The 13,393-nt window shown below is 38.6% G+C and overlaps 1 protein-coding gene across 2 annotated transcripts in view; it reads left to right on the forward strand.

Moving 5' to 3' along the window:
- The first annotated feature begins 3,058 nt into the window (after positions 1–3,058).
- Papolg (poly(A) polymerase gamma) overlaps positions 3,059–13,393 on the forward strand; it is a 41,239-nt gene continuing 30,904 nt past the window's right edge. The window contains exons 1-5 of one of the 2 annotated variants that reach the window (XM_028778055.1): positions 3,059–3,314; positions 6,447–6,608; positions 7,940–8,006; positions 12,501–12,582; positions 12,964–13,073. In XM_028778055.1, the coding sequence (XP_028633888.1) occupies positions 3,298–3,314; positions 6,447–6,608; positions 7,940–8,006; positions 12,501–12,582; positions 12,964–13,073 (438 nt within the window). In that variant the 5' untranslated portion in view covers positions 3,059–3,297. The remainder of the gene's footprint in view (positions 3,315–6,446; positions 6,609–7,939; positions 8,007–12,500; positions 12,583–12,963; positions 13,074–13,393) is intronic. The other variant, XM_028778063.1, reaches the window with a different exon arrangement.

Raw genomic sequence — 13,393 nt, forward strand, 5'->3', positions numbered from 1 at the left:
GTTGGAATTATAGGCATGCACCATGATGTCTAAATGCTAGCAAGGTTTTTTTATAAGTTAAAAAATATTACTCACAGATGCCTGGAGCCTTACCTAAGAAGTGCCAGGAAAATGCAGAGATTTGACATTGGAAATCTTTTAAATATCTACCTCATTTAAAGAAAAGACTTTTGAAGGCTGCCAAGATGCCATAGCAAGTAAAAGTTCGACCTGAGTTCTATTCCTGAGACCCATACAAAGGTGGCACAAGAGCCTCCACTCTACAAAGTTTTCTTCTGACCACCACACATGGACACACACAAATAATAAATTATTTGTTTAATTTTTTTCATATTTGCATTATTTTCTATAAGCATACTATTTTAAAATCAATGTAGGCTAGAGACAGATAGCTCAGTGTTTTAAAGCATGGACTGATCAGAGAATTCCTAGCTTCTACATTGGGCAGCTCACAAGCACCTGAAACTCCAGGGTGTCCTGTGTTCTCTTCTGGCCTCCATGGGCCCCGGCACAGGCGTGCATATATCCTCACACAGACATGGATACACATAAACAAAGGGAAAAAAGTGTAAAAAGCAAAACACAATAGACTCTTTAATTGTTCAAATTACGTTCCTAGTTTTATATATTCTAGGTACAGGAAAGTAAATAGATTCCTGTCCTTTTTTCCTCTGTACCAACTTTACTTTTCAAATTGTGTGAACACAGTCATCCATTGGTATTAAGGCTAGTTTGAGGACCTCTTACTGGTTCCAACACTAACACTAAGAGGTGTTCAAGTTCCCTCTAAAAATGGCACCATGCTGCATATAACCTACAACATCATCCCACAGACTTTAAACTATTTGTAGATTAATTATAAAGCTTAATGCAATGTAAAATGCTATGTAAATAGGGAGTAATGCCAAAAAATCTAACATATTGCATATAACCTATGGATATCCTCTTGTACATTTTAAATAATCTGTAGAATACTAATAATACCTTAAACAATGGAAATAGTTCAGGGGAGCAGGACATAGTTGCACACACCTTTAATCCCAGCACTTAGAAAGCAAAGACAGGCAAATCTCTGTGAGTTCAAGGCCAATCTGGTCTACACAGTGAGTTCTGGGCTACAGAGTAAGAGAATGACAAGAAAAAGGCATGTACATCTTCAATGTGGATAGAGTTTTATCTTAAATAATTAAAATACAAGAATTGAATCTGAAGATTCAATTCAGTTGGTTGAATCTGAAGATATAGTTTGTGGATCTGGAAAATTGACTACAACTCTACCAGCAACAGGGACTTTACATTAGAAACCAGAGACGAATGCTAACGTTCAGTGCTGAAGGAACTGGGTAGTAAAATAAAACTGAACCACAGAAGGCAAGCTTTCCTCTTTGAGGGAACAATAAACTGGGTGAAGGTAGAAGATGCTGGAAAGCATCCTCCAAAATTCACAATGAAGAGCAAAGTTGAGAGAAAGCAAGCTAAGGGGCTTTTAAGAATTGCAAGGCTTGGGTGTCACTCCTCCTCCTGATAACTATCAATGGTGCCTGAGCATAGAAAGATTGTGGTTGTGTAGCAAAGTGTTCTTATCAGATAGGCATAGTAAAGTATTTCAAAAGTTAAAAGTTGACTATGAATAAGGCTCAGTAGATAAAGCCGTTTGCCCCCAAACCTGAGGAACTAATTTTGATCCCTGAGCCTCAAATGGTGAAAAGAGAGAACAGACTCCCAGAAGTCATTCTCTGACTCCCCTGCAGGATAAAGTAAATGTAGTTTAATTTTTTTTCTTAAAGAAAAAGTTCAAGATTAACCTAAATTTTATTTTAACGTTCTAGAGGTCACAAAGCTAGCAAATGACAAGCGTGGGTCTGCTTTGAATCAACCCGTTTCTAGCTACCACCCTATACCTCCTGGACTCGACTTTGTCTTCTCCTGACCTACAAAATCTCTACTCCCAAATCCTGCTAACATACAGAATCCATTCTTTTAGTAAGCTATTAGTGACTTTCCGAGTTTAGATGGTCCTCTTTTGGTCCCCCAATGACAAGTGGACCCCATCTGTATTTAAACAGTCCGTGGATATATGTTCTCATCCACTAGATAATAAACTCTTGAGGGTAGGAATCTAGTTTCTACCGTGTGTGATATATGCTTCTGGAGCAGAAGAATATCACTCATATCTGAAGTTTTTCTCTACCTTTTGATAGGGAAACTCTGAACTTGCTGAGATTAAACATGAGGTTAAACAATAGATCTACTTTTATGCATCAGAAAGAACATGGAGTATAAACAAACTGACAGACCATATTTTCAGTAAATATTATGAGTGAATAAATGAATAATTTAGTAAGAAACCTCCTTTCCTGTGACTGAGTCACATTCCCCAAACTAGCGTGCTTGACTCCAGAGGGGGCGGAAAGACATAGTTTGAAATTACTTTTATTCTTTAACATTTAAACATTGGTCACTTTCTCCCTCGTTTTCAGCATCATAATCACATAGAACATGATTTTTTTACTATTTGAAAATGAGAGGGTTTGGGGGGAGAGGGGTGGAAATCCTTGGGTTTATCCTACGGCTAACTGGTAGCAATTATGTTCAGCCTCTCAGCTAAATGTCACAAAGTCGTAAATCGGGGCTTGGAGGTTGTACTTGAGAGGGGAAAAGGATACAAGTTAGGCTGACTTATTTATAAGCTTTCTTCTGGAATGGCTGTGTTAAAGTCGCACCTTGGGTGTGACGCTCGGCGACAAAAATCTTCTCAATGAGTACTGATTATGTATATGACTTTAAGATGTGGGATAACGGAACAGTCAATACGGTGTTAGGGAAAGCGGTGGTCTTTTCTAGATGTTTTTATTGCAAAAACAAGGGAAAATTGACAAATAACCTTTCCAGAGGTTTGCCTGAATTGACAACCCCACAGATCAGGCAGGCGACTTGACACTCTCTGACAGCCGCGTTTGCTGCAAGCGTGCACACTTGAGGTAGGCGGGCCCCGGGAGCTCAAAGCTGGGGGTGTGGCCGAGGGCGGGCCCAGGGCTCCAGGGGCGGGGCCGCGGAGGGCGAGAGGCAGCCTGGGAAGTAGCGCCATATTGGCGGCGGCCGCGCTGTATTGTCATAAATAGAGCCGGTTTTGTGGTGTTTTCACTACTCGGTTGAATGCCTCGGCTGTAGAGAGTGGGGAAGTGAGCGAGCAAGCGAGCTACAAGCGAGCGAAGGGACGTGGACAGAGGAAGGAAGAGACGGCAAGAACAGGACCCCAAAGCGAAAGACACTCGCTGGAGAGAGACGCAGGAAGCGATGAAAGAGATGTCTGCGTAAGTGGGGGCGGCGGTTGAGGGCGAGGTGGAGAGAGGTGCGCTGAGGTGGGCAGCCCCGCGGCTTCCAGCCCTGCGCCTGGCACCCTGCGCAGCCGGCCGGGACCTCTGCTTTCCGCTGCCCGCCACTCCGCAAGGGCACCTCCCCTATCCGCGGCTCACCTGGCTGCGCTGCGGGGATCCGGGAGTCGCCGTCAGCCCCCCGCCGCCCGCCTCAGAGGACGCCCCCATACCAGGATGAGGGGGAAAGGCGCGTGTGGCTGAGGAGAAAAACGGTCGGTCACTCTCCTGCCCCAGCCGTGTCTGAGCCCGTCTGCTCCTGTCTGCATTGGCGCAAATACCATCCCCCTGCCTCCCCTCCTCCCGGCCGGACCCGCTGTCTTTCAGGTCTTTCAGAGAGGGACTGACCTAGCGGAGCCCGTAGGTTTGCGGTTGCACTATGAGAAAGGCTAAACCTTCCACTCTGTTCCTTCCCACCGACCCACAGTATCTACCGGGCTGTGTGTATCCCCTGCTCACACTTGATAAGTCAGAAGCAGTTTCTGTACTTGCCAAGAATTTATTACAATTTCTTACCTTTCACTTTATCTGGAAATAATTCAAACATACAGAAACATGCATAGAAAAACAAAAACACCATTTGTGTAGCCACCACCCATTTTCCCCAAAGACTAACATGGGGTGTGTTCTTACCTCTTTAATTTTTCCTCTTTAAAAGAAGTCAAGCATTCCAATACATCTGAAGACTCGCTTATCCCTTCTCTGGTTACATTCACAACGCTCTTCCAAGGCCCCAGAGTACTGAATTTGGTGTTTCTTGTTGCTGCATTTTTAATGTTGATGCTACATATTCCTGTGTCCATAACCCATTGTACCTGTTTTAAACTGTTTATAGGGTGTTATCAGTTACTACTCTGCAGACTGGATCTTTAGAACATGTTCTCTCTGACCTTTCTCTATGTTAATATTTTCATTTCTAATTAATTTTTATTAACTAATATATTCTGTTTATAAACACAGCCCAGTGTAGTACCCATAGTGACTATTTTGGGTTATTTAAAAGTTTTTTATAGAGTGAAATGAACATTCTATTTACCTATCTTTGTACCTGCAGTAAAATTTCTGTAAGGTTTTTCCTTGTAAGTGAAATTCATAGCACTTTTTGAGACCTACTTCTCAGAGTTCCTGTTGGGATTGATTATGTGAAAATCGATCAGTGCCAGTATTTATCACAAACAAACCTGCCCAGACAACCTTATCTCTCTCTCAAAGATATATGTGTGTGTGTCTCTTTAAGGAGAAATACAACTTGAAATAATTAATTGAAGTTTTATTTAACTTCAGTTAGATAAAGATAAAAATGGGAGATAAGTTAAAGTTGTTTTTTTTTTTTAAATACTCCCTTATTTTTCATTAAGTCATTTCAAAGGTATATAGGCTGTTTCTTGAGATGAGGTTTCACATGATCCAAACTGGCCATGATCTTCCTTCTGCCTCTACCTCCGGACTGCTAGGGTTAGACCTTGTGCCACCAAACCTGGCTAAGCTATCTTATCTTCTGTATTATCCTTTCTTTCTCCCATCCCATAAAGCCTCTAGCTGAAAAAATATGTCTTAGTTTGTGGACTTACTAGTAATGAGCCACTGTTGTTTTGTTAGTTCGTTTTTTGTTCAGAGATGGAACTCAGGGCCCTACACATGAAACAGTTTGTCACTGAGGTATGTCTCTAACCCCAAGCCAATTTTTAAGCAGTTAAAATGCAAAAAAATTAACCACTGTTATATTTTTGTGGTGTTTAAAATTTAAATTGATATGCTGCACATAATTATACAGTGATTAGTTTAAAGTAATTGACTTGTCTATTGCATTTACTGATTACTTATATAAATATGTACACTGTAATTATTATTTATCACAGGTGCTCTACTGTGCTATAGAATATTAGAATTAATCATAGAGCCAGGCATGATAACACAGACCTTTAATCCTAACCCCATGAGGCACAGGCAGGCAGATCTCTGAGTTCAAGGCCAGCCTGGTAAGTTCCAGGACAGAGTTATATAGTGAGACACTGTCTCAAGAAGAAAGAAATCCTAGTATTCAATTATATACCTTTCTTTGGTGAGAAGGTGTTGCTATGTAGCCCAGACTTTGAACTCAGATTCTTCTACTTTAGCCTTCTGAATGAAGGGAATAGAGGCATGAGCCACTATGCCTGTCCTTTAAAGAGCTAATTTACTCATTAAAAGACTGCCTTTTATTTTGAGATTATATTCTTACTGTTATGAATAGTTCTTTATGCAAATATGAAGAAAGATGGTTAGGTTGTGAGTATATACTCATTCTTACTTTTGCAACAAAATTTACCCCACATCTTTTAGTCATAGATGTAGTCAAAAATTCTGTTGTGCTTTATCCAAGATTGTAATTTTATGCTGGCTAAAGGTAATTAAGGGTCACTTGTATCCTTCAAAGTATGCTATTTAATGTAAAGAATTTGACAATTATTCAGTGTGAAAATGGTATGAGTTCCAGTCTAAAATGAAGAGAATACTAAGTACAGTCACTAAGTGTCAGAACTGTAAACTCTGGTTTCAGGAAAAGATGTTTGTGAATGTAGGTTTCCCAAGGACTAGATGAAGTTTCTTTTTAAGGTTAGATTATGTCCTAAGGACCTTATGATGGGATGTTTTGTTCCCTTATTTTTAGGAAGACCATTGTTTTACTAATAGTGTCTTTCAAGTGTTTGACTGCTTTTCAAAGATTCCATAACCTAGATGGTACTTGACTCAGCCTGTAGGGAATAGTAGAGGGAGCCCTGGCATAGAGCCTATTCAGGCTTTTTGCATTTGAATTGAATGGTGTTGATACAGTTGTCTTGATGCCAAGACATACTTACTGCTTTGGGCTTGAAAAGACATCCTGACCATGGAAGCTGGAAGCTGTATGAAAAACACTTCATAAAGACAGAATACCCACCTTTCCTTTTTTTTTTCCTTTTTTTTTTTTTTAATGACTTCTTTGGTAATGTCCTACAAACTTTTAAGGTGGCTCAAATAACTTAAGAGGTTCACTGTGTCCATATGAAATGATACTTTACATTTTTTCACTATTTCTTTTTTCTTGAACAGAAACACTATGCTGGACAGCCAGCGTCAACAAAAGCATTATGGAATTACCTCTCCGATTAGTTTGGCATGTCCTAAAGAAATTGATCATATTTATACACAGAAATTAATTGATGCCATGAAACCATTTGGAGTATTTGAAGATGAAGAAGAATTAAACCACAGGTATGCCAATGAAACTATAAAATATTTTTACATTATACTATTTAATCATTAATTCATACATATTGAATGCCCAGTGATCACTGCCTAGGTGTATAAAAATGCCCCCCCCAAGAAAAAATCTTAGCTCTCTTGGAACTTACATTTTTAATATGGATTAAAAAAGAGACTTAACTGTCAAATAAGTACAGTGTTAAACATGACTCAGTACTTGTGGGAAAATTAATTTGAGGGTAGAAGTCTTTAGAGAAGACCTCATTTAAAGGAAGGGAGCCATGTGGATGTTTGAAGGAATTGTGTTCTGGGCAGACAGTCTAGGGTGAGTGTGTAGTTGGTATATTTGAGGAGTAGGAAGGAGCTTAGGACAAGGGCACCTTATAAGGCACTATAAGATTTTGGAAATTGAACTTGTTAGGGTTTTGAGAAGGAGATTGGCATGATCTGACCCATGTTTTAGCAGTTACTCTGGCCATTGTGTTGGGAATAGTGTAAAAGGGAAGTGGGGGTCGAAGGACAAGAGCAGAAGCAGACAGATGAGTTAAAAGGTCATTATAACAACTCAGGTTGGAAATAATGATACCCGAAATCTGGATATCAGTGGAAATAATAGTATAGTCTAGATGTATTAAGGTAGAGTTCTTTTATGACAAGTAGAGGTAGTTTCCAAAGATGAGTCTCAAGATTTTCAGTACCTGCATCTTACTAGATGGAATTCCATTTTCTGAGGAAGACTGAGATGAAAGCAAGTTTGGAAGAATCAGGAGATAGTTTTCCATTTATAGGATACCTAAACTCATCTCTTTTTTTATTGTTAATTTTTAATATGAGTGTTTATACCATTGGTTTTAAGTTTAATAATACCAAACTGCATTAGTTATGTACTATTTCATAAAAATTAGCCAGTAATTAACTAACCTATTTTAATTATTCAAAACCCCATGTGTATCAGTGAGAGAGAATGCTAGTCTCTAATATCACAATGAATTGATGTAATTCTGTTGTAAACCAGAGTTGACAATTCAGTTTGCCTCTGTAGCCTAATTGAAGGTAACTTGGTGATTTTTATTGGGTTTTTTAATTTTTGAAGACAATTCAAAGACCAAACTATTATCATCACATTTATCATGTCTGGCACTCTTAGCTCTCCCAGATGTGCAGTGTATCAACAGATGTGATAGCATGGACACATATGTGTGTGTGTGTGTGTGTGTGTGTGTATATAATGGATTTAATGTAGCAGCAACATAAGGTTTCTACCTGTGTGCTTATTTCTTTAATGTTGTTTAGTTTTTGTTTTTGTCTTAAAAGTTTAAAGTTCTCATCTTTTATTATAGGCTGGTTGTTCTTGGTAAATTGAACAATTTAGTAAAAGAATGGATTTCTGATATCAGTGAAAGTAAGGTAAGATCAAAACTGCATAGAATTAACTAACTGTTTTGTATTTCAGTCATTTCATTCTAGCAATGATGTGTAAGATTTGAATTATCTGAAATACTTTAAAATAAATGCTGCATTTCTGAATAATATAACCTTATACAGTATATAGCGGTCTACTTTTGTATCTTTGGAAGGATGCTTTTTTGCCTTGCTTGCAAAGGGCAGTTTTCTTTTCATTTGTCGTAATTGTCTTTTCGCAGAATAGTAGTATGTGCCAGGTTGTAAGCAAATGAAATACAGGTTCAATCTATTAATTTTGACTTTCATATCTTACAATTATATCAAAATCATTATAGAAACATTTCATTTTAAATAGGTATTACAATTTTGTAGCTCTCCATTTTGGTTTACATTAAGTTAGCTACTGGCTTCCAAACTGAACGTCATTAACAACAAAAACAGGCTCTCTGACACATTTGAGAATAAAATGGTCTAAACAACTGGATTTCTAAGTAAATGAGGTTTTCACCCAGAAATACCCAATTGTAGCAGCAAGCTTATAAAAATGTCTAGTTTGACTCACATGTACCAGGCCAGAGTTTTCAGTTTCAGATTTTACTTTAAAAAGCAGACATTAGATTTACAATGTATCCCATCTGACAGCACTGGGCTTGCTTTAGAGCACACATAGAGAGGCTTGACTGAGATCAGGTTCCTGTTCTCCAGCACTCCATGGCCCCGGGACCTCTGTTTTCATGACATGGGTGACTGCCATTTATTTGTGTTTCCTGTGTGCAGATCTCTTCATTGCACTTGTGTGGCCCCTCAGACATAAAAATTTGCAAGTCTTGGTTCATAATTATGCAGTATTTTCCTCGTGGAACTTACCTGGTTTTCTGCCTTTTTAGAGGGTTTTGGATTGTGAGTTTTCTTTATTGTTAGGTGAATATTTTACTGACTGTACTAGGATGAGATTGAGCATGTTCAACTAGGTGGTAAAAGGTTTTATTAGCTTTTTATCCCTATAACTAATTCCTAAGATAGACTACTTAGGGAGAAAAGATTAAGATAGCAAACAGCACTGGAGGTTCAGGTCCAAGTTGAGATAGCGCTGAAGTTTCGAGCTGGGGTGGTAGTGAGAGGCAGGACAACAGCAGGCTGTAAAGGAGTGGAGTGAGGGTCAGAGCAAGTGTCACACTCCACCTAGGAAATAACCAGTGGAATCCAACAGCATCCCCTTTGAAGACATACCCCTGTGACCTAGGGTCCTCCCACATCCCAGTCCAAGTCACCTAGCCTCTAAGGTCCATACTGCCATCCTAGGACCAAGCCTGTCACCATGGGATCTTGAGGAAACACTACTCATGTTAAACCATTTGTCTAGTCACCAAGTGTCCCTAACTCTTGGAGTTTAAGCAGTTTTGTTTGTTCATACAGTATTCTCATCTCTTCCCTTAATAGTACTCAGTTTAAAGTATCTCAGTATTTTCTATTAGAATTTTCCTAAGAGAATTCTTCTCTTTTACAACTCTGTCTTATAGTTACGATGAATTTGTAAGGTTGATTCTTTAGACTTAGAATAAGGTAATGAGCCATTAAAGAATTAGACTTAAGTCATTAAATTTAATCTAATCTTTATGTTATTTACTTTTGTTGCCAAAAGGATATCTAGCTCATTTCTGATCCATCAAGAAGGGTAATATCAGTAGCTAAGGTTGTTGGATACTGTAGATTATGGAGGTAAAACGCTAGTCATGAGTAATCAAAAATTCAATTATAACAGCTATCGAGCAGATAAAGTAACCAGTTTTTTTGGTTTTTTTTTTTTTTTTTTTTTTTTGTTTCAGGGTTTCTCTGTGTAGTCCTGGCTGTCCTGGAACTCACTCTGTAGACCAGGCTGGCCTTGAACTCAGAAATCCGCCTGCCTCTGCCTCCCAGGTGCTGGGACTAAAGGCATGCACCACCACTCCCCGGCCATGAATATTCTAATTTGGAAAATAAATAACTGAAGGATTTAAGCTAAGTCAAAGTTCATTTGATAATTGTTGAGGTATTCCAGTATTTTTCACAGATAAAATAATCTTAAATTTTGTAGCTGTATAAAAAAATACTGTGTACTATAATATCACTTCTCATAAAAAAAAAAATCCATGGATCATACTTTTCTTTTTAAGGCAGGGTCTAACTATATCACTCCAACTGTTGCAGAACTCTCTATTGTAGACCATGCTGGCCATAAACTCACAGACTGCCTGTGACTGACTCCCTTCAAGTGCTAGGATTAAAGGCATTTCCTACCACCATACCCAGCAAGGATTCTTACTCTTTTTTTCCCAACATGGAAAGTAAAATGAAAATTTTTTAATGGTCTGGCTTATTTATCTTTTTTATTAATGTGAGTCTTAATAATTTTATTGGCTCCTTTCTAGCTAAAATTGTGAGACTCTTGAAACATTAATATGCATTAAACAGAGGAAATAACTGTCTTGTACAGGTAATTTTATTCAGATTAATCACCAGCAATCTAGAACTGTGGATGGAGAGATAAAGGAGAGTAGCAGATCCAGTTCTCACCTCTGACAAGTTTTTAAGTATAGTTGAAGACCTGAGAGTTACATATTAAAAAGATATTTCTGGAAAGAGAGCTTGGTTGATATAGTGCTTGCCACACTAGCATGAGGACCTGAGTTCAAATCCCAAGACCCTGATTAAAAATAAATGGGTAAGGCTGGGCATGGTGGTGCATGCTGTTAATCCCAGGACTTGGGAGGCAGAAGCAAGTAAAGCTCTATAACTTCAAGCCTGGCCTGGTCTACAAAGCTACAAAGGGTAGCCAGGACATAGACAGACCTTATCTCAAATAAAAACAAACAAACAAGCAAAATAGGTAGATAGGTAGGTAGGTAGATATAGGGAGGGAGGGAGGGAGGGAGAGAGGGAGGGAGGGAGGGAAAGAAGGAGAGAGGGATAGAGAGAAGGAAAGGGAGAGGGAGGGAGAGGTAGAGAGAAAGAAAAATAGACATCTAAATATGACACCATACTCTTTAACCTCAACTTCAGGGTCAGTGAGAGACCCTGTCAAAAAAAGAATGAGGTAAAGAGTGGTCAACAAAGACACTTGACTTGACCTTGGTTACTATGGCCCAGTGTAGGGGAATGCCAGGATGGGAAGATGGGAGTGGGTGGGTGGGGGAGTACCCTCCTAGAGGCAGGGGGAAGGGGGACGGGATAGAGGGTTTCTGAAGGGGAGACCTGGAAAGGGGAAAACAATTGAAATGTAAGTAAAGAAAATATCCATAGGACCCTGGTTCAATTCCCAGCACCCTACCGTGGCTCACAGCCACCTGTAACTCCTCTTCCAGGGTAGCCGATTCCCTCTTCTGACCTCCACAGGGACCAGCCACACAGGTGTTGAACAGACACACATACATTTGGGTAAAACATGCATACAATAAAAAAAAAGTGTATAGTATTAAGGTACTGATGGGATAAGAAAGTGAGTGTTCAAGGGAGAGACAGTGACAAGTGATGTGGAAAGGAGGTTAGATCATGAAATAAATTGGCAGTTTAAACTTGAGAAAGGAAGACCATAGGAGCACATTGTGGAGATTTTTAGTAGCAGGCCCAAGAATTGTTATTTTAGTAGTTGAGGAAGAATGCACTGGTGGTTGGCTTTATGCAGGTGGCTCATTAAATAGAATAGGTGAGTATTTAAAATAGTAAGAGAAGACTGGGGCAAGTGTGTAATTTTGGATAATATCTATTATAAACTCAAGAATAAGGGGAGTAGGAGTTGACAAGGGAAGCAACAAATGTGAGGAATGTAAACTAAAAATTTATAAATGAAACTGGCTGTGGTAGTGCTGGCCTGTGATCCCAGCACTTGGGAAGTGGAGACTGGAATGTTAGAAGTTTGCTTCAAGCCAGTCTGAGCTACAGGGAGCCCTGTCTCAAACACAGAAAACTCATCCATAAAAGGATACTAATGTTCGTTGGGACAATAATGCCATTGGGGAACAAAGATAATGAATTAGAAGGGCTATCTCGCTTTTACCATAGAAGAATGTTTAAAGCATGGGTATTAAGTAATCAGAATACAAGAAATATCTAATAAGCACTTGGAATTGGCCCTAGAAAGAGGTTAAAAAGTAGCTTTTTAATTATAAAACAATCAGAGAAATAAAAGTGAAGTCTTTCCATTTGTTCTCATAAAATGTTCCCATCAAGAATGACTTCATTCTTGAAGAAGGCTAAAAAGCTAAAATCAAACAATTAAATATGCATGTAACAAAAACTAAGGGGAAGATGGGGATTGGCTGAGACTTTTACTGGAAAGAGCTGCAGTTTCTTAGTTTGATAGTTGAGTTCCTTAAAGGAGCCTTAAAGTGATTTTACACATCTCTTTAAGAGGATTGATAAATGTACAGTGTATTAGTTGTGCAGTAAAAGACTGCAAACTTTTTGGTGTTCTTTATGCAAAATAACTTAAATGATTGAATGTCTTTTGCTTTATTTTAGAATCTTCCACCTTCTGTTGTGGCTACTGTTGGTGGTAAAATTTTCACATTTGGATCTTACAGGCTTGGAGTGCACACCAAAGGTAATTGCTTTTTAGTTATGTTCTAGCAATAAGAATTTTTAGGAAATCATTTTACTTGTTTGCAGTTAGCGAGTCGTATCTTACTACCACTAATAAATATTGTTAGCATTATCTTATACTCATCTTTCATACCTAATCCATATTTATGTTTATGTGAATTTTAATGAAAATATAATTTATCATTCTTTTTTGTTTTTTGTTTTTTTGGTTTTTGAGACAGGGTTTCTCTGTGTAGTCCTGGCTGTCCTGGAACTCACTCTGTAGACCAGGCTGGCCTCGAACTCAGAAATCCACCTGCCTCTGCCTCCCAAGTGCTGGGATTAAAGGCGTGCGCCACCACTAATTTATCATTCTTAATAAGAAATAATTTTATTTTTGTAGGAGCTGATATTGATGCACTTTGTGTAGCCCCAAGACATGTGGAGAGATCAGATTTTTTTCAGTCCTTTTTTGAAAAATTGAAACATCAAGATGGCATTAGAAACTTAAGAGTAAGTATCTTTTGACATCTAATATTTTGAACATAGAAACAGCTATAAAAGCAAGGACTTAAAATTATTGATATATCTCTTAAGTTGTTGTCTCTTGTTAATATCACGCATAGGAATCAGGAACATCGATTTTATAGCTCTGTAGGCACGTCTGTCTGAGCTTGGTTTCCCATCTATGAAAGTAGAGAATTGGTGATAACATTCATAAGATAGTTTTGAGGATCCGACCACTCACTGTAATATCTGATAAGTGATTGATGTATAGCCAGTTGTGGGTGACATGTGTGAGGTTCAGTTAATGACTGTGTATATCTAGCCCT

Source organism: Grammomys surdaster, unplaced genomic scaffold, assembly GCF_004785775.1.
Source record: "Grammomys surdaster isolate TR1022 unplaced genomic scaffold, NIH_TR_1.0 67, whole genome shotgun sequence".
NCBI classification, from domain to species: domain Eukaryota; kingdom Metazoa; phylum Chordata; class Mammalia; order Rodentia; family Muridae; genus Grammomys; species Grammomys surdaster.